Below are 21,474 nucleotides of genomic sequence, written 5' to 3'. Positions count from 1 at the left end.
GACCACGCCTCCAATTTTCCTTCTCGTAATGCACAACTTACTAACAATCACTAATTATTTAAAAGCTACACTATTAGCTAAACTGATGCACACACGCTTTGACGCGTGTTTTAGGTCATTTCGCATACTCAGCTCTGGCTTCAAACATACGGGCAGTCAACAGGGTCTTGAGCAATGGCTGCAGCCAGTGATCCTAGGCCGACGCTGTTTCGGTCAGATGACTTTGTCTACGACACGGGCAATGACTGGCTTGGTTCAGGCACCTTCGGAGAAGTCTATAGATGTCGCTTGAGAGGTTCTGGTCAACTAGTTGCCATAAAGATTCTCTCAACGCCTAGGAGACTGAAACCTAGGTAAATACACAAGAAGAGCTATAATAGCATTGTTTTACTGCGGTTGACGCAAATCTGCTTTAGTGATGAGAAGAGTTTTCTGTCAGAAGTTACCATCCTTCATCGACTGACTGAATGTCCTCACGTTGTTCGATTACTGGGTTTATGCACTGATCATGGCCATTATGCGATTGTAATGGAGCATGTAGGAAATGGGGATTTGGAGAGCATGTTGCTGTCAGGAGAACGTGAGCATCCTGAAATCAGAAAGTGGAGCTGTCGACTGAAGATGAGTTTGGAAATTGCAAAGGGAATGGACTTTTTGCACAGTCTCAACCCTTCAATTATACACAGAGACTTGAAAACAGCCAATGTTTTAGTTGATTGCAATTACTCCTGCAAGGTGAGCATCCATGGGTATCAATCATGGAATTATTGTCAGTACCAGGAACATAACACACAATGGGCTGATGTTGTAATGTTCTCAGAGGTCTTCGTTTTTGTGTCTATCTGTCTGTCTGTGTCTTTGTCTGTTTGTGTCTCTTTGTAAGTATGATATCTGTAGACAGCTTCACATGTTACTATACATATGAAATTTCAGCTGCTAATATCTCAGCCGAGTTCAATATTGGCAGTTAGAGTCGAAGCTTGACAATGTCATAATAGTTGTTTACAATTGACATGTTCCTTTTATCAAATTGATTAATAAATAAATAAATCCATTCATCAATTCATGTTTTGCCATTTGAAGTTTACGATCAAAGCAATTGTAATAAAAAATTATCATAAATTCTAAACTAATACCCACGATTGAACACAGAAAAGCACACATTTCAGTAGGCAGGCAGGTTGTGCAATTCCATTGTAGATGGCTTCTACTTCATGGATGTCTTTGCTGACAGATTATAGACTTTGGATTGTCAACAATGAGAGGAATTTCAAGACGATCAGCAGTTCAATCGAGCAGTATCTCAACTGTGATGGGAACCGTTGCATTCACTGCCCCAGAAGTCTTTCTAGACAAAGTAGAGAAGAAACAAGAAACAAAGATTGATGTTTATTCGTAAGTTCTCCTTGTTTTACTCTGAAGTATAGTCATTGAATGCACTGTCCTACAAAGGTATTCTATCATTCTGTGGCAACTGAAAGAAATGAAGCCTGTTTATGGTTGCTCTAGTTTGTACTACTTGTAAGTTTGAATGAGAGTGTCACTATGCTATTTTATGTAGCTACAATGAGCAGTGCAGTGATTCGTGCAAATGTCCTGGCTAACCAGAGACCTAAACTGAGTGACAACAACTGCAGTAAAGGCTTTCGACAATTAATTACTCGTTGCTGGAATGATCAGCCAGACAGCAGGCTAGATTTTGGAGGTAAAACAATTACTAGACATATACTAGGTAAGCTGTGGGTTTATTTTGTTACAATTGTTTGATTTTCTAGAAATAATTACAATGTTTGAAGGGATCATAGGACAAACATCCATCTCATGCAATCAGAGCAGCCGTGGTGGCATAGACAATTTAGCTACAGAAGTAGATACTGGCAATGCGATTAGTAGCATGTCTATTCAACCAGTCTCTGATACAAATGTATCATCATCAGCTTCAATGTTGCTTGACTCTTTTGATGAATCAAATTTGGGATCAACTGCTTCAAGTTCTGTTTCAACGCTTTCCTATGTGGTGCCACATTCAGGTGCTACCAGCGCAGCATTATCAAATACCGTATTTGGATTGAGTCCCAGTCGTACCAGTACAACTCTGCCATTTACATCATCTGTGTCATCTGTGACTCAAAGTGAAGTTGATATTCCAACAACTGCATCAGTCAACTTTTTACCCTCTTTACTTTCTCTTTCTTTACACGAAAGAAGTGGTCCCATTATACCTCGTATGTTCTCTTATTATCATAACAGGACAGTTGAATTGCAACTGACTTCTCTTGTTTAACTATAGGTGTGTCATATGGTATGGGTGGGTTTTTGGACCCTCTCCCAGTGAAACCCATTGTAACAGTTGAAGAATCTGCAGACAGAATAGGTGATACCCTTTTACATGGTCATCGTGATTTAGATAATGGGTTATCTTTTGTTGAAACAGCACGACAGAAACCTGGACGGATTGCTGAGGAGGAGGTTAGTAGTTGTATCATATCAAAACTGTTGACGTTGTTGCCATTACTTTGCAGGCTCATCTTTTACCAAAAAGGTGGACACAGTTGCCCCAACTGCCAAAGAGGCATGGCTTTCTTAATTGTATCGGCACAGTCAAAGGCAAGGTGGTTGTTAGTGACTTTCATAACTTATATCTTTGTGATATCCTGTCAAGCGACAAAGGTTGGATGAGTCGTGCAACTGTGCCTGAACTAGGAGCTCGAATTCAAACAATTTTTACAGCCAACGATTGCCTGTTTGCCACTTATTATCCCCAACGCAATAGTAGTACTGGCTGGAGCTTGAAAATTAGTGCATATGATATTGATAATAACGTGTGGGGTGATTTCTGTTCTTTGGAACTTGGGTCACAACTGGAATGCTTCAGTGCTGTTTCGGATGGTGACAAAATATATATCGTTGGAGGTGAATATCAATCTGGCACATTGGGCAATGTGTTGATCTATGATATGCGAAGCGGTCAGCAGTCTGGTAGTGCAAAGCTCAAGCAGGCAAGAAAATTGTGTAGCAGTGTTATTATCGATAACATGCTTTGTGTTGTCGGAGGATGGGCCGGCCAGTACATTAACTCTGTAGAAGCCATGTCCATTTCTGACCTTCATTTGCTTAGTCTGCCTGCGACATCACTGTATGGCTGTTCATGTGCTGTTGCATCAGGAAAGCTTGTAGTTGGTGGCGGAAGAATGATGCCTCAATATAATGGAATGATAGGAAATAGTGTATCGTGGTTGGACAGCTGGCCTGGTGTTTGGCAGCCGTTGCCATCGATGATCGATCCTCGTTTTCTGCATGGGATGTGCACTTTTGCAGATGAAATCATTCTAGCAGCCGGAGGGATGCGTGATGGCACACTGTCGGATCTGAACACTGTCGAGGCATTGAATATGGAACAGTAGTTTGTAAGCAACACATAAGTTTGTAGGTAAAACATAAGGAAAGAAGACTCCAGATGGCCCAGAGTTTGACAATGAGCGTGTTTGCTATAACTGTATTGCTACTCGGTTTTCAGCTATTGGTGCAGTCAAGCACACCTGTTATGCTGCAATTTAATTGATATCAATTTTAATTAATAGACTGGAAAATTTAGGTGTGGAATATTATGCATTGTTTATTAATCTGTTGTGATGGTCATGTATTAAATTTGGTTCACTTGCACGGTATTGAGTGAAATGGAATCAGTTTAGCCAGTACGCATTTGATCCAATACATGCCAAGATTCACATCGCATCTGTATCTGCCAACTGGTTGGGACTAGTGATGCACAGAGTTGTATGTCTTTAAGAAACTGAAACACGTAATAAGTACTACAGTAGATAGCAACATTTTTAATGTTAGGCACATTGAGTATTACAGAAGAGAGAGTAACAGGTAAGTAATAATTGATACCACATTTAATATAACATGTCCTTATTTTTCAAAGGGCCTGACAGATGTCTTTACTAGAGACATGTCTTTGTTGAAGACCGTGTCCTACATAGTTTCAATGTTGGTTAACTCAACTGTGCTCACATTTATTTCGCTATCATTTATTGCCATATCGAATACACAGTGACACTGTTTGACTACTGGTACACTATTCTAGGTAGTGGTGGTACACTACTAGGTAGTGGTACTTCACTTGACGTGTCTGCTTTGTATTGGAGACTAACTTTTGTTCTTTGTATGAGCTAGGGTCCCTAGTTTGCTAGCTTCTAGTGGAGATGTATTGGAGACCTGTGATTATATTAGAAATAATAAGGTAATACAATTAATTAAATAGGATAGATATAAAATAATGATTATATTAAGATCTGCCATTTCAAAATAGCAGAGTGTACTGTCTATAGAATATTTTAATTTATAAATAAAATAGATATTAAAAAGCTTTATTATTAAGTCCGGCCCTTTTACATTTCTAGATAGGGCGCGTTCGTCAAGATAGCTATTCAGACCACAGTACATACAAGATATCTACAAACACTTTTATTGTCCTCATGGCAAAGGCTATACAAACCTGTCACTGTGATATGTTGCACGCAGAATAAGCAAATGAAGGTCAGAAATAGATATGCATGCCTTCTACAGAGTTAATGTACTGGCCAGCCCATCCTCCAACAATACAAGGCATGTTATCAATAATAGTTAACACTGCTACGGTATTCCTTGACTGCTTGAGCTTTGCACTACCAGTTTACCTCTAACAATATATCTTTTAATTGTCACCATCTGATACACCACTGAAGCATTCCAGTTGTAACCCAAGTTCCAAAGAACAGAAGTCACCCACTTCTCATTGTTGATATCACATGCACTAATTTTCAAGCTCCAGTAAATACTATTACTACCTTGGGAATAATACGTGACAAACAGGCAATCATTGGCTGTAAAACTTGTTTTGATTCTGTCTCCTACTTCAGGCACAGTTGAGCAACTCGTCCAATTTAACCTTTGTCACTCGACAGGAAATCACAGATGTATAAGTTGTGGATATGCCGCTGACTACCCCTTTGCCCTTGACTGTGCCAATACAATTAGGAAAGCTATGCCTCTTTGCTAGTTGAGGCAGCAGAGTCAACCATTTTGGTAAGATGAGACTGTAAAGTAATGACAAGCAAAAATCAAAAGTTTCAATATGATGTAACAGTTAACATCATCCTCAGTAATCTGTCCAGGTTCCTGTCGTACATTTCTGAATGTGAGAGCACAGACCACATCCCTATCAGCAAAGTGCTTAAATGACCTGTAGTTGATGCAGTGGGATTAGCTGACAGACAGTATTACAGCTCTTTGCAAGTAATATTATGAACATTCTAACTGTGTGTCTGTCTGTCTGCCTGCCTGCCTGCCTGTCTGTCTGTCTGTCTGTCTGTCTGTCTGTCTGTCTGTCTGTACACTTATCATAGTCTAGCACACCGTATACTCTATATTAAATCGTAACTTTGCTTTATCAATCGAATTTAATTATTTTTTATTGAAAGTAACTTTTCCTCCATACCCGACCTAGCTCCTCTCACATGACTAAACCGTGGGTGTACTCAGCGCAGATGGTCTAGCTGCAACAACTGCTGTGATGAAGCTCCTGACTGCTGTGCCTAAAACTGCTCAATGCAAACAGTTTAATAGCTGAACAGTTAGTAGACCGATTTAATGTGGCATTAAGCTGACCTGTGTCTGTGCCTTGAGAACACAGTAGTTTCTCAAGAGCTTTTACTTGACAAGTAGAACAGTCTGTAAAGAGTTTGAAAGATGTAATCGATGTTGCTGACCACATATATGCGTATGGTCTCTTCGTTTGGTCTTGCTTATATGGTTAGATAATTTATGAATTTTCTGTACACACTCAACACACACACACACACACACACACACACACACACACACACACACACACACACACACACACACACACACACACACACACACACACACACACACACACACACGCACACACACACACATACACAAATGTTATGGATAAATGTTAAGCCCTCCACGTCTTTCAACATCAGCCTTGAGGTCAGTTGTGGAGAGAGCTGCCCTGTCTCTAGAGACAGGGCCTCCATGCGCTACGTGGAGTCTTGGGGCCAGCACTACAATCCACCTGGAGCTTGGCCAGAGTCATCCAGGCCGGGGCACTGACAATGGCACACCTCTGGGACTGGACACCAAGGCCCACACGTCTGCTGCATGATGTTGCTGCCAAGCCAACGGTCTGGTCCACCCCAGACGATCAGTGGTGATGGAAGCGCATCCATGGCTGCAATCCACACTGCGTCTGGAGCGAGGCTAGTCAATGACCGGGTATTCATTTATACCCCTGAGTCGAGATAAGCAACTGTGGGTGAGTTTCTTGCTCAAGGAAACTGCGACAGTGTCGCCTTCCCCAGGATCGAATCATCAACCCTCATCACAGAATACAAGATCCCGGATGTCATCACCAACGCTCTACCATCTGTTCTACCGCACCGCCCCCCAAACACACACACACACACACACACACACACACACACACACACACACACACACACACACACACACACACACACACACACTGAAAATTACTACCAAAACCAAATAAGCAGCTATTGCAATTGTGTATATCACCTGTTCTATCCACAGTTTCTTTGACCGGTAAAACGGGTTTCACTGGAAAAGGGTCCAAAAAATCCACACAGCATATGACACACCTATAGTTTCACAAGAGAGCTCAGCTGCAATTCAACTGTCCTGTCATAAAGAGAACATACGAGGTAAAATGGGACCACTTCTGTCGTGTAAAGAAAGAGCATCTAAAGAAGGTAGAAGTTGACTGCTGCAGTTGTTGGAATATCAACTTGGTTTTGAGTCACAGATGACAAGAATGATGTAAATGGCATAGTTGTACTAGTAGGACTGGGACTCATTCCAAGTATCGTATTTCATAATGATGCCCCGGAAGCACTTGGAACTGGCACCACTTTGGAAGGCGTAGAAACAGAATGTGACAATGAAGTAGTTTGATCCCAAATTTGATTCATCAAACAGAGTCAATCACTATCAAAGCTGATGATGATACATTTGAATCAGAGACTGGTTGAATAGAAGTGCTACCAATCACATTGCCAGAATCTACTTCTGTAACTGAATTGTCTGCATATAATACGCCAACACGGTTGCCCTGTTTGCATGATATGGATGATTCTCCTATAATCCCTTCAAACATTGTAATTGCTACTAGAAAAAACAATTACAACAAAAGATAGCTACAAATCCGCTTATATATACATGTAGTTCCTTTCTTGACCTCCAAAACCTAGCCTGCTGTCTGGCTGGTCACTCCAGCAGCCAGTAATTAAATGTTGAAAGTCTTTACTGCAGTTGTTGTCACTCAGTTTAGATCATTTTTTGACAGGACATTTGCACGAATCACTGCACTGCTCATTCCAGTTACATGAAAATGACATATCGATACTCTCATTCAAGCTTAGAAGTAGTAAAAAGTAACATACCATTTACAGGCGTCATTTCTTTCAGTTGCAACAGAATGATAGAATACCTGAGTATGACAGTTTATTAAATGACTATAATTCATGGTAAAACATGGAGAACTTAGGAATAAACATCAATTTTCGTTTCTCGATTCTTCTCTTCTTTGTCCAGAAATACTTCTGAGGCAGTGAATGCAATGGTTCCCATTACTCGAGCTACTTCTAGATTGCACTGCTGATCAGCTTGAAATTCCTCTCATTGTTGACAATCTATAGTCAGTAATATTTCAGCAGAGACATTTATGAAGTAGAAGCCATCTACAATGGAATTGCAAAACCCACATGCAAACTGAAAAGCGTGCTCTTCTGACTTGCATCCTGGGGTGTCAGTTGATCTCAAATTTCCAAATGGCAACACATAAAAGCAAATATGAAGCATGTCAAAATGTTTATTAAAATCATAATATCAGGGTTAATTCACTGACTTGCGACGACTCACAACGTATTCGCAGCGAGATTCTGTCAGGGGTAACTCGACCCCAAGTGCCATTTTGAACACATCTGCGATTATGGTAGGATCTTCCTATTCTAAAATGTCATTGTGATATGTCAAGCCGTTCAAGAGATATCGTACTTGCATGCAGACACAGAAACAAAAGACTTCTGAAAACATTACAACCTCGTTCCGTTGTGCTATGCAGACTGTCTATAATCACTACACTCATGAGACTGATACACGTGGATCGATGCTCACGTCATTGGCGGATTCAGAAATTGAGAAAGGAGGATCTATAAAACAAAATTTTAACCACGCCTACTTTGCCTACTTTTGTTAGGATTCAGTCACTTTAATAATTAAGAACTTCGGAGCTGTCTCCCTTGGGCGTAAAAACCAATTCCAAATAATTCCCCAGCATAAACAAGAACTAGCTGCACCAGCTGGTAGCAGCAAGCTAGCTATCTCAATCTAGGGTTATAGCAGCTAAGGCTATTTATATATGCCATACATATAATATTATATACATTAATTAAGACATAATGTTTAGTACAATGTACACAGTGGAATTAAATGATTTTACATGTTAAAAACGTGAAATTATTGATCAGCTAGAACAAAAGCAATCTTCATTCCCTTAGGATGTAATGATGCAAATGAGTTCAGAAGTAGATTTAGTGCTTCTGGAGATTTCCGAATTCTTTCACATCTATCACTGTTTAGTTTCATGATTGCCAATCCATTTAATCGATCATCTGTCATTGTAGATCTTCTGCAGGTTTTAATCAGTTTGAGTTGACTAAAGCTTCTCTCACACTCGCAAGTGGTGACTGGAAGCGTTAAAGTCAACTTCAACAAAACAAATATGTTAGGAAACTGGATCTCATCACATGATTTGAGTGCATCAACAAGCTTTGTTGGAACTTCATCTGAACACTTCCATTTCCGGACCCACATTCGATACTCAATGGAAAGCATGTCGTGATGAGGCAAGTCGTCTTTGAAATAATCAGAAGATTGACTGAGTGTTTCTGGAAAGTCATCATGAGATTCAGAAGCAACCTTACTTGGAACCAAATGAAGCAAGCCGTGAACCAAGTACTGGTTTCCAGAAAATCTGTTGTCAAGCTCCCTTATGACATGAGATAGGAACTCATTGTACATGGTTACACAATAATACTGCTCTGCACTGCATGCTTCAATGTTGCTTCGATGAGACTGTCGCCTTGAAATGCGTGGTTTGGTCAACTCAAAATCTTCACCATGGAGATCTTGTCCTAACTTAACACTTTCGGCAAAGATTTTATTGAATTCTTGGACACAGTCCTTTCTCATTTTCTGTAGGATTAAACGTACTGACGCTTGCATTTGAAGCTTGACTGTGAGGCCTTTGAGACATTGCAAGATTTCAAGGAGAATCTTGAAGCAAACTAAGAAAGAAGCCGGCTGAAGCTGATACAGATAGCCATTCGCCTTTGTGATTGTATTGCCATTCCAGCCCCAATCAGTACCAAAGTCTTTGTGTTGTCCTGGAGAAACCATAGCTTGCAGAGATGTGTGAAATGCCGGTAACAACTCAAGAATGACTGTGTACGAATCAATACATTGAACCCACCTTGTTCTACAGGCGTCTTTGAGCTTTTGGGCCTTGGCTTCTAGAAGGAATTTATCCATTGTCTTATAAAACAGTCGTTGCCTTTTGGGAGAGAATGCGAAGAACCTTGCAATTTCTCCGATGTATGCCTCAACATTCATGAATGCTTGGATCTTACATGCAGACACTACAGCAAGATTCAATCGATGAGCAGCACAGTGGAAATAGGCAGCCTTTGGAGCTTGCTGTTGAATAACAGCACTACACTCTGATCTTGCTCTAGACATGTTACTGGCTCCATCGTAGCACTGCCCTCGCATATCACTTGTTGACAATCCAACTGTCTGTATCCAGTTTAAAATTGCTGCAGCAATATTCTTTCCTGTGATCCTTTCTACTGAGACAAAGGCAATGAATACTTCCTTCACAGTACCATAATAAACGTAGCGAAGGGAAATTGAGAGCTGCTCTTTGTTTGAAATATCAGTGACTTCATCAACAACGACAGTGTAGCATTTGCTCTTCTTTACCTCTGCTATAATTTCGTTGCAGATGTACTTGCCAACCACTTCAATCAATTCGTTTTGAATTGTTTTGGGTGTGTATCTAGCATTTCTTAGAGAGTTCTTGAGATGTTCAGAGAGAATATTGTCAGTTTCAGCCCTAAAGCATACAAGCTCAATGAAATTCCCTGGGTTTGAGTGTTCATACTCAGTATCCTCCCAGTTGAAACAATCATCACGATAACCACAAAACGCTATGCCTTGTTTTCCACACAGCAAAACTATTTTTAACGTAGACGAAATCACTTTCTTGTTAGCCTCCATCCGCTTCCGAGCCTCGGATACAAGCACTGTGTCAATAGCTTGTGATGGGTTACTATAACAATCCAAGAATGCACTCATCTTTGCCAGAGAAGCAAGATGGTAATCAAGCTTGCCATGAGCTAGCGTCCTGTCATATAGTTTTCGCCATGTTCTAAAAGGTGCAGTCACGAACTGACCTGTAGAATGTCCACCAGGTAACTCAGGAGCAAAAATTGCAAAGGCTCGGCAGAATGCCCCATCCTCTGCACGACTGTAATAGAGCCAAGGATATTTTTAAACGAGCTTGGTGTAAAGTGGCGATATTGTTTAGAAACAGCACAGTACGTCTTTGGGTAATAGGAAGAATCAAGATTTGGCTCAGATGTAAGCAATTGGTATTTACGTGTCGGATCCAAGTCATTTAACTTCTGGTTTGCTTTCAACAGTGCTCCAATATCGTCAGGAGGGAAAGCAGTGCTTGACTCAACTTGGGACAGAGTGGTGGCACAGGGTGACATTCGACTTGGACCTGCAAACATTAAAATTAATTGGTGTTGTGATAGTTTGTATTCTATTTGCAGCTACGTGTATGTAACTTAATATTTGAATTTAAGATAATAATATTTATAATCTACTTACCAGAACCATCTGGGGCCCCGCAAGGGTCTTCTGTTACACGGTTTTGTGATGGCGAACCTATATCTGCACTTGAGTGTGACTCTCCCTCGGACTCTGTAGTAAAGGGAATAGTCAGTAAATGGTAATCCATTGAATTTTGTCAAACTCTATTATATATAGTATAGATGCAAATTTGTCATCTGCATGTACCTTCTCTGCTCCTTTTGGGGAAGAATGAAGTGCTAGGTGTAGCAGCATGTCTCTTCATTTTGAAGTATTTGTTGACGATTTCACGGAATCAGTAGATGCGTAGGATTGTCGAATGAAGTTCTTTGAGCATGAGCAGATCTTATTGCCTCGATCTACCGTCCATTTTGCGCGCTTACAACAAGCCTAAAGTAACACGATCTCGACAACCCGGCGAAAGAACTGGACCGTGGAACTGGTAGTTTCGAAACTTAGCTAGCTGTCTTTAATTAAATGTGCTGTTGAGTAACTCAGTTCATACAGTAACACAGTACCAAACGTTGGCGTAAGAAGTGTGGTGAGATTGGGGGGGGGGGGCAAACGCCAAATTGGGGGCCTAATCGCCGCATTGATACAGCTTTGGAGGCTAAATATTGGGTGGGCCATGGTCCCCTCGGCCCCCCTCCCCCCCCAGTTCCTACGCCTATGCCAAAGAACAGGTATTTTTGTATTGTAATGAAAAATCGAATCTGAAACAGTTATGCTCAGCTTAAAGGGTGTCTATAGACCCCATAGACCCAGCCTGAATCCGCCACTGCGTGACCTTACAGGAGTATTGTTAGCTTAAAGTGCAATCAGATTAAACTTTGGCTGTTTTCAAGTCTCTGTGTATAATTGAAGGATTGAGACTGCGTAAGAAATTCATCCCTTTGCAATTTCCAAACTCAGCAGCTCCACTTTCTCCTATTTCACGATGATTACATACGTTCCTCTAACAGGAACATGCTCTCCAAATCCCTATTTTCTACATATTCCAATACAATCGCATAATGGCAATAATCAGTGCATAAACTCACGTAGTGCTAGGTTTCAGTCTCCTAGGCGCAGAGACAGTATCTATGGCAACTTGTTGACTAGAATCTCTCGATCATGCATATATTTAGATATCTATCATCAAGCGAAATCACTAGGCATAGCCAAAGGTGCCTGAAACAATGCAGTCATTATATGTGTCATAGACTGAAGTTATCTGACTGAAACAGCGTCGGGTGACTTGCTGCAGCCATTGTATAGACTCGTGTAGGCTTTGTAAAGCACAACCTTGCTAGGATTTCCCGTATGTTTTAATTCTGCATGCGAGTAGACCTCAATCCGCGTGGATGCGAATGTATTAGTATAGCCTATAATAAAAAATTTAGTAAATGTTTATAAGTTAACAACGCAGTTTGTGTAGCTTTAGAATGCCGGGAAATTGGAGGTGTGGTTTCATCACGTGATTCTTTCTGTGGACGTCTCCCAGCTACGTCTCAATATTCTCAGTAAGCTATAGATTCTACAACTAAGTTTTCTTGTTATTAATTAAGTTAACTTAATCTAACTTCATCAATATAAGAAACATGTACAAACGTATACCAACTTTTGCATGTGTATGTAAATATCACGTCTTCTAATTATACGGGTTATTTTCCTGGCAGAATCACCGTATGGAAAGTTGGCTAGAGCAAACTGCATTGCTGGAGTGCTGCAACTAAGTCGCTATATCCATAGCTATCTGACGAATTGCTGATCGCCTGACGAAGGAGGATTGAAGAGGGCAAGAGAGTTGAGACACTTGACAACTTACAGCTCGTTCAAATTTGGTAAGATGGACGACATCATGTGGCGTAGACGCGCACGTCCGCTAACTAATCATGTGTTCAAGGTAAACTATCATGGACGTAGAAAGAGTCGATGTAAAACCTGAAGGCGGTCAGTATGTGCCCACGTCGATTCTTACTGCCAACTGTGATTACCAAGCGACAGAGTATGTCAAACTTGACTACCTAACTATTTGAAGACGTGACAGCTAGTGAATGCATGTCTTGCTAAATGTCATTTTAGTGTCAGTGAAGTAACAAATAAGGCAGGGGACCTAGTGGTGGTGTTGGATAGAAGTGACAAGGACAGATTGAAAGGAGTTGTACATGAAAAGGAAGTCTTCTTTCCATGTAGCATTCTTAATGAAATACCAAATGCTTCAGCCAGCAGTCTTCACCCACTTTCAGATGAGGCAACTGCAAAGGAAACATTTGAGTCGGTTATTGCTGATCAATCAACAACTGCATCACGTGCTGCAGAGGCACTAACGTTGTTCGAGCTCGCGGAGGGAAAGGACAATCGAGGTCAAGGAACTACTGCATCACATGCTACAGAGGAACCAAAGTTGCTTGAGCATGCAGAGGGATGGAACAATCCAGATCAAGTGACAACTGCATCAGGTGCTACAGAGGAACCAATGTTGCCCAAGCTTGCAGAGGAAAAGGTTGGTGTAGCCATGGAGGTTAGCTCTGCTTCAAGTCACAAAACTGGAAATATCAGTGACCTTGCTGTTCATCTCACAGCAACAGGGTATGATGGATGAGAAAGTGTTTTACCTTTGTTTCATTTGTTTGTTTTTTACAGGGAGCAGACGAGGTTGCAACAGTGGCTAAAAGAGGTTCAGCTGTCTGACTGCTACAAATTGCTCACTGAAGCAGGGATACAAGATCTGAAAGCTCTTTCACATGTGAGCAGGAATGAACTAGAAAGAGCAGGGATCAAAAAGGATAACATAAACAGACTACTTGTGGCAAGCAGTATGTTGAAATCGGGTAATCATATTGCTGTGTATTAGTTGTAGACATTACTTTAAGTCATGACACTTGCTAAGGTTCTACAGGTGCATCACATTCAAGGGGTCAACTATATACACCTGAACATAGCTATTATCAAAAAGAGTAAAGATACTTAATCATTTTCATATACAAATTTTGCTTCCGTTTTGTTCTGAGTGTCAATATTATCTATTGTCTAGGGATTCCGAATTGTCAATTGAGAGAGGTGACAAAGTCCTAGTGACTGACATGTCAAACGAGCATAGATGGACAGGTACGGTAAATCAGAAGGAAGGTTGGTTTCCATCTTGTGTGTTTGAAGGCAAACAGAAACCTTCAGTGCGTGATTCTCAACAATTGGCAGTCGCTGCTAGTGCAGATGATGAGGCAGCCACGTCTGACTTGACAATCTCTAAACACAAACTCCAACCGTCTCTAACAGTAGACCCATCATCTTTGGAAGCAAGTTGTGATCAACATGAACCACCTGCTGATAATTCACAGCAATTATTTTTCATTGAAACCACAACTGGGGAGGCTGAAAACGTTGTGGCTTTAGGTTCAATAGACAGTTCTTTTTGTCACTGGGAAAGTAAAGATTTGGTTGTTTGGCTGAAGCATATTGGCTTTTACCACTTTTATAGTACTCTTGGTAAACTTGGCGTAACAGATCTTTCTTCAGCTGCGGCTGTCACTGAACAATTGCTACAGAAAGCAGGCTTTACGAAGCAAGAGGAGATTGATAAGTTTTTGCAAGAAAGTGCAAAGTTGAAAGATGGTAACAGTGTTAAATTGTTTGTAGTAAGTCTAGTTTTTATTACCTGTTTTTAATGTTTACTAGAATCCCATGAAGATACTGATACTGACGATCTTGGTCCTAGCATGCCAGATTATCAAGCACTGAATGCTTATGATGGAGAACCGTAAGGTGGTGTGTGCTCTTTCTGGAGTCTTGTTTGAAGTTTCTCTTTTAGTGATGGTGACCTGACTATCAAGAAAGATGAAATCATAATAGTTTTGGATCAATCAAACGAAATTCGAGGGAAGGGCCTTCTTAATAACAAGGAGGGCATGTTTCCTCCATCGATTCTAAAGAAAGGATCAAAACGACCGTTGGGCACACCACCGTCTTCACACGCTGATACAGCAAAGGAGCATTCAGAAGTTGAGTCAAACACCCAGAACAAGAAACCAAATGTTCAAGCTCTACGGTCAGTTTCACAAAATGGCAAAGCAGACGATGACTATCTAACTCAATCACGTAGTGTTCAACCCTCTGGCAACCAAGATGCACGGTCTGTATCATCTGGACTTGGTGAGAAGTATACTAGTGTTTGCTATTGTAGTTACAAGCATTGTTTGTACCACTGTGTCTGTCTTATATCAAACTTGTATTTATGTCTGTACAGATTGTAATGCTCAGCATGGTGAGATTGGAGTGTCTCAGTTATCAACACAGAATAGTAGTGATTCAGTCGCATCTGGCAAAAACAATGCTGCTGAAGTTAGTACAGATGAGCTTTCTGGGAATTCAAGCAAGGTATACACGTTGTATTAGAGTTTGCTTCTTTGGTTTTTGTAGCTCAGCTAGGAATCAGCTGCTTTTGCTTCCTTGTGCATCCATAATAATAGTAATCAAAGGACGTGATATAGCTGATGTGTTATTTTTTGCTGCATGGTAACAGGCTGTGTGTGTGTGTGTGTGTGTGTGTGTGTGTGCGCGTGTGTGTGTGTGTGTGTGTGTGTGTGTGTGTGTGTGTGTGTGTGTGTTTGCGTGTGTGTGTGTGTGTGTTTGTGTGTGAGTGTGCGTGCGTGCGTGCGTGCGTGCGTGCGTGCGTGCGTGTATGATGTGCAAGCTTTTGCGTGAGCGTAAGCGTGCGCTTACATGTGTACACGAGTGCGCGCGTGTGTGTAAATTTTAAACGGTTATATATGCCTTTCGTATGACGTGTGTCAGTCCAATTTATGTGTACATTGTGGGATGAGATTTCCAGTCAGCAGAAGACCCTATTAGTTGCAAAGAAAAGACATGGGATTGGGATTGCTATGGACCGTCATTAGAATGGATACAGCCAATTTCAGAAACAGCTGTTGCGGAGTAGGCTATCATCTCAGAAGAGATCAGCTTAGAGAACTCAATATTGAATTGATACAATAATATTACTGATACACATAGGAGTCGGGACCATGCAGGGCACTTCGGGCACGTGACCCCTCAACCTTTCCAGTCGTCAAGTGATCTTATAGTATACAATGATGACAGACGTATAAAATAATAACATTGACGTAACTCTATAGTGATAATTACTAATTAATAATTAATGTTGTTTTTCTGTCTTTCGCTTCGTTACATGCATATAATATGTGATAAACAAATAATATACATTTACCTAGCATTGTTGTGCAGAGACACGCCCTTTTAGGCAAATTTGTGCCTCTCGACCAAATCTATGTTCCTACGCTGCTTCAGTACATCTCTACTATATATCCTTTCCACACAAGCCTCTTTTCAAACCGGGCCGAGTCGAACCGAGCCCGCTTTCTGTTCACATAGCGTTCAGAAAAAGCGAACCAGCTTCACCTAGCATGTGTATCTCTTGCAACTCCACGTTTGCTACTTACGGTCTCGGGTACGTCAGAAACGCTTGTGCTAGACGCTGCATCAAAGGTATGGCTACGCGAGCATGAGAGTAATGGTCTGGCTAAGTGAGAGTCTATACAGTTCTGCAGTTAGTTGCCCTTCATGCAGTATATAGAAATGCGAACCGACCCGAGCCGAGCCTACCGTGCAGGCACTGCAGTTGGAGGTAGACCATTCCAGCGCGGCTGGGCCCTCCCTCGTTTGCACAACCTTTCAAAAGCGAGCCGACCCGTGCTGACCATCTTTAGCCCGGTTCCCACTGCTCATGTGAAGTTTCTCATATAACTCGGTGCAATACCTTTTGAAAGGATGGTGAAGAAATTTCGTCTAATCTGTCGACAAGTGGCCTTTTACTAAGAGTGCTAACGACGGAATGTACGTACAACTGCTGCATATTGTGACGTGGTAAGGGACTGGCCGGAATTTTGCTGAAGGGAGCGGTCAGCTGTAGAGTAAAACTGACAATTTGTTTTTGGACTCCATGCTTCTGAACTTGAGTTTATTTTTGCAAACGATAAAGACCGCACTTTCAACTCTGGGTTTTAATACCAGAGGTCACTACCAAAGGAAAGTTTAGAAGAAACGGTAGAAATTTAGACATCTAAAGGGGACCGAACAGCTGATACCGACAGAGGATAACTTGGACAGTGAACTTATCAGTTGGAAGCAGCACTGCAATGGGATTACTGAGACAAAATCCATAACACAAGTTTGAGCACCGATGATGATGCCTTATGTTCGAGAATTACTTTTCGTTCTATCTCAATGGCGTGCCCATGCAGGCATGTTTCCAGATGTCCCGGAAGCCCACAGGAGGTGTGCGTCACTTGTACTGTTAACGCGAGTCACTATTAGCACGACTGCTAAAGGATTCATTTCAGGCATGTAGTTTAGCTAACAACTCAGCCTTAATCCTCACAAGTATAACCATACGTTTAAGTTGTGAAGATTGGGGGTTAGAGTTGTGATAGTTTGGGTGATGGTCAGGGTTAAGTTTGTGAGGGTTAGAGTTGTGAAGGTTTAGGGCTAAGCTTGTGAGGAATAGAACTAAAGTTGTGAGGGTTACGGCTACATATATGAGAGTTACGGCTAAAATTTGTGAGGATTAGGATTAGAGTTGTGATGATAAGGGGTTAGAGTTGTGAGGACTAAACCAAACCTTCGCAACTCTAATCCTAACCTTTATAGCTTTAGCTCTAACCCTACAAAGGTTAGCCCTAACCCTCGCAAATGTAGCCCTAACCCTCACAATTTTAGTCCTAACTCTTACAACATTAGCGTTAACTTTCACAACTCTAATCCTAACCTTTACAACTTTAGCTCTAACCCTCTAAAGTTTAGCCCTAACCCTCGCAAATGTAGCCCTAACCCTCACAACTTTAGCCCTAACGCTCACAACATTACCCTTAACTTTCACATCTCTAACCTTGATTCTGGCAACTCTAACTCTAAATTCCCCTTTACAAATCTAACCTTAACTCTCACAACTCTAACCCTAATCCTCACAACTCTAACCATAACTCTTACAACTTTAGCCCCTACTCTCAACTTTGTCCCTAACACACACAAATCTAACTCTAACCCTAACAACTTTAATCCTAACCATGGCAACTTAATTTCTAACCCTCACAACTTTCTCCCTAACCGTTACAACTGTAACCCTAAGAAAATTGTTAGATCATTGATGCTATGGAATAACACGCTTGAATTAGCTAAGACTCGTAGCGCGCTGCGTTATTGATATTAAATTTGTCTTGTTGCCATTAATGTTTGGAAACTCAATCAAGGAAATTGTGGATACGGGCCTTTAGTGCTGAAGCAGAAAGGTCATTTTCTTGCATCAGACAAGTGCATACATGTACCTGGCTTTGTACCACTATGACTTGCATGAGACTAGGCAACGTAGGTATTCTAGCACTTCAGTTTTGACATCCACTTAGTGTAAAGACAGTATACAAGACATTTTGCTGTAAACACCCTAGAAGGATGTGCCGTCCTTGTGCTTATTGTATGATAACAGAAATCAAATATATCAAAGTAAAAGGAAGTGCTTTGTATTCAGTTTAAATTTAAGGTATATGTACAAATACAATACTTTGTACGAGGTTGTGTTCAAAACTCTAACACAAAGGGAAGTGGCCAGTCATCAGGTCCAGCTCCCCCGTATCAGCCTCTTGTGGTTTCTACCGTAGATGACGCCAAAGATGTGGGGCGGAGTAGTCATTGTTATATTGATGGCACTTGCTACACAACACATTAGAAACATTAGTACTTAATTAAAACGCTAGCAAGGTTTGTTCGTTTTGTTCTGTTCTGGCTCGGTAGTTTTACGCCTGTTGATAGAACAGCTCATGCAGAATCTTTCTTGACACGGCTGACAGATTTACTTTGCTCAGTTTGGGAATGGCGTCTATCGGCGTAGTAGATAATCAACAGTTAAATAACGAATTGTGATACGACATTGTTTGTCACTGATTGCAATCTTGGTAAGAATTTTTATGAATATATTAATAAATATTTACTGTTTTTTTGTTGTTAATAGACTACAAGTGAGATTTCTGACAGCAAGGCTATTTATGAATCTGGAGCCAAACGGTATTATGTAATATGTGGCAGATTTGAATGATTTTGATTATTGTATGCTGTTTCTTTATTTCTCTATTGAAGTTCGGATTCTCAGACAAACGATGCTTCGAGTACAGATAAAGTGAAGTCTGCCACTCCACCTCCAGATCATTTTCATAATTGTCCTGGAGTTGACGTAGAGTTTCATGGTGTTATTCATGATGAATGGAAGTTAGATCTAAACCAGCAAGACAAAGGAGTTCACATTCGCTTTGGAACTCCTGAATTGGGAGATTGGAATTGGAATTGCGTAGACATGGAGGCTCTTGAGTTAGTGCATTATGTTGGATATATTGATATAAGTATAGCTGAGTATATGTATGCAACTAATATAAATTGGCTCGTTTATAGGTATGTTGGAAACACCAGACACATAAGAATAAGAGGAAGTTGCACCATACCAACTGCCATCACGCGAAAACCTATGCCATATAAGTATGTCGTTGTTCCAAGGCACGAAAAGAGGAAGAAAGTCTCGACCAAGCCAGAATACGAATTCGTTGCACCTGGATGGGACCGTGGTATCGTTAACAGGGTTTTAGTAATTCCTGAAGCATTGAAAGGACAAGCATCAGGTTAACTTAAATTAATAAAATTATAAATACTGTACAACTTCGTGATGTGTTCGTATACACAAGGCCGGTGGCGCAATTCAGATGTTGGGGCTGTTTCTTACTTGGCCAAACCCGCCCACAACAAATGTGAAAGATAGCTAATTTATTTAATTCTTTGAATTCATATTTCGGAAGTTCTTGCCAAAAGCCTGTTGGGAAGTCCCATTTTCAAAAGAAAAGTTGGGTAAACCTTAGCCCATCTAGTCCACCCTGCGGCTGGCCCTGATAAATGACGCATACTGATTCTAATATCAATGATAACTGTATTTTGAGTGATTCACAAGCCTGTACTGTGTAGGAGTGTATCGGAAGTACGACGACATCGTGAGAAAACAGCCAGGGTGGTTCGGAAATATTGACTTCAGATGCAATAGGTTATTAGCACTGGAGGCTTTGTTACCAAGATGGTCTGGGTTTTGTAATCAATCTGTCGAGACTGATCAAAGTTTGACTGCTCACGTTGCCATAGCAGAATTTATTGAAGTAGTGGCGTCATTAACGAATGTTCCCGTATGGGAGAACAATCAACCAGAGCGGAAGATGAGATGTTTTCGTCCCCGTGATCTTACTGAACAAGATGTTGCAGAGGTTAGTGCCACTCTGCTTGCAAAAGCCAATAGTTTATTAATGTATCGGCTTTGTTATTTTTGTATCAGGCAATTAAGAAGCATATTAGACCTCAACTGCAATTTTTAAAGAAAGATTCTTCAACGGCAACTGCGAGGAGTAGTCTTACATTGGCTGTAGCAATTTCTATTCTAGTTAGCAAGTATCACCTAAACGTGGACAAAGATGAGCTCATGGCTTTGCTTAAATCGCTGCTGATCCATCCAGATACAGAATCCCAACGCTGTTTGGATTACGAGGATTTAGTGAAAGTAATTGGCGACACAAGGTAGGCTCCTATATAACGTGACATTGCAGTAGTGTATGTATATCCAGTAATGCTATACGATTGATTTTAACAGAGTAGCTGCAAACAGCGTCAGACATGTCATTGAAATAGCAATTAAATCCAAGCTCGCTGAGTGGCTATTTTCTCTACCACTTTTTCATTTCTTGAACGGTGACATAAAACCGTTTCACAACCCTGAAAGGGCAGATGAAACATCATCACGATGGTGGGGACTGGAAGGGATCAAGAACGAAATTGGCATATTTCTCAAACAAACACCATTACGGTTTGTGTTCACTGGTTTGGGCATGTATGTGCGTGACTTCTTACATGTTTGCTAAATTTAGGTCAGCGTTGACTCTTGTTAAAGATTTGAAACCTCTCATTGCTGCTGACAAGCTAGCGGGTCGTGCGCTCCTGTATTGTCTAAAGCTGGAAGAATTGCCTGAAGCTATCCTTTCTGATGCTGCTCACCCTTCGGTGTTTGTCACAGCTTTGGAGCAAAAGTTACAGGGAATGCCCTTAAGCGGCCGTATGGATAGAGGAAAGGTACGGTTCAACAGATGGATGAAGGCGACTGCGTTTCAGCTATCTCTTGCTTAATGATTTTGTACGTAGGGTGATCTTTTGCATAAGTTTCTGACATTGCTTCTTGCCAAGGCATCTGAAACGGAACTTTCGGAAATGTACACATATACATACGAAAGTCTCAGTGTACACTATAAGATAATTATTTTTTGCAGTCACACTGATTGGCCTTTCATCAAGTCGCAAAACAAATTGGGAGTAATAGCTTCAGTTCAGCTTATTCGTGCCATAGAAACGAAATGGAGAGACATGAACCGTTTTGAACTATTGATTTTCTGCAAAGACCTAGTATTCTGTTTTATACGTCAAATGACTGTATGCTCT

General features: G+C 41.0%; 2 protein-coding genes across 4 annotated transcripts; one reads left to right on the top strand and one right to left on the bottom strand.

Annotated features, from left to right (window-relative positions):
• The first annotated feature begins 168 nt into the window (after window positions 1-168).
• On the top strand, window positions 169-4,206 carry LOC134184809 (uncharacterized). 3 transcript variants are annotated; one of them, XM_062652560.1, is made up of 9 exons: window positions 169-353; window positions 417-735; window positions 1,235-1,395; window positions 1,453-1,499; window positions 1,562-1,705; window positions 1,776-1,877; window positions 1,938-2,225; window positions 2,291-2,469; window positions 2,523-4,206. In XM_062652560.1, exons 1-9 carry the CDS (start codon window positions 175-177, stop codon window positions 3,402-3,404), a joined length of 2,301 nt encoding a protein of 766 aa, XP_062508544.1. In that variant the 5' UTR covers window positions 169-174; the 3' UTR covers window positions 3,405-4,206. The 3 variants fall into 3 exon arrangements, with proteins under 3 accessions (XP_062508544.1, XP_062508543.1, XP_062508542.1); XM_062652559.1 differs by having other exon boundaries at window positions 1,776-2,225; window positions 2,291-2,374; window positions 2,435-2,469; window positions 2,523-4,204; XM_062652558.1 differs by having other exon boundaries at window positions 1,776-2,225; window positions 2,523-4,205.
• A 4,344-nt stretch (window positions 4,207-8,550) lies between these two features.
• On the bottom strand, window positions 8,551-11,119 carry LOC134184688 (52 kDa repressor of the inhibitor of the protein kinase-like). The gene is made up of 3 exons (XM_062652433.1): window positions 10,990-11,119; window positions 10,696-10,879; window positions 8,551-10,621 (listed from the first exon to the last, which is right to left on the bottom strand). The coding sequence occupies exons 1-3, from the start codon at window positions 11,117-11,119 to the stop codon at window positions 8,551-8,553; spliced, it is 2,385 nt and encodes a 794-aa protein (XP_062508417.1).
• Window positions 11,120-21,474: the final 10,355 nt, after the last annotated feature.

The sequence above is a fragment of the Corticium candelabrum genome, chromosome 9 (genome assembly GCF_963422355.1).
Source record: "Corticium candelabrum chromosome 9, ooCorCand1.1, whole genome shotgun sequence".
In the NCBI taxonomy this organism is placed as follows: domain Eukaryota; kingdom Metazoa; phylum Porifera; class Homoscleromorpha; order Homosclerophorida; family Plakinidae; genus Corticium; species Corticium candelabrum.
This window is presented reverse-complemented; position numbering and strand designations above follow the sequence as displayed.

Excerpts from the sequence above, each read along its gene's own strand:
- LOC134184688 (XM_062652433.1), bottom strand. The coding sequence starts at position 11,119 with ATGGATTACCATTTACTGACTATTCCCTTTACTACAGAGTCCGAGGGA. Across the intron at positions 10,880-10,989 it reads CGGGGCCCCAGATGGTTCTG|GTCCAAGTCGAATGTCACCC; the intron begins GTAAGTAGATTA and ends TAATGTTTGCAG. Across the intron at positions 10,622-10,695 it reads TCTTCCTATTACCCAAAGAC|TCGTGCAGAGGATGGGGCAT; the intron begins GTACTGTGCTGT and ends GCTCTATTACAG.
- LOC134184809 (XM_062652558.1), top strand. The coding sequence starts at position 175 with ATGGCTGCAGCCAGTGATCCTAGGCCGACGCTGTTTCGGTCAGATGAC. Across the intron at positions 354-416 it reads CCTAGGAGACTGAAACCTAG|TGATGAGAAGAGTTTTCTGT; the intron begins GTAAATACACAA and ends AATCTGCTTTAG. Across the intron at positions 1,500-1,561 it reads AGAAATGAAGCCTGTTTATG|CTACAATGAGCAGTGCAGTG; the intron begins GTTGCTCTAGTT and ends TATTTTATGTAG.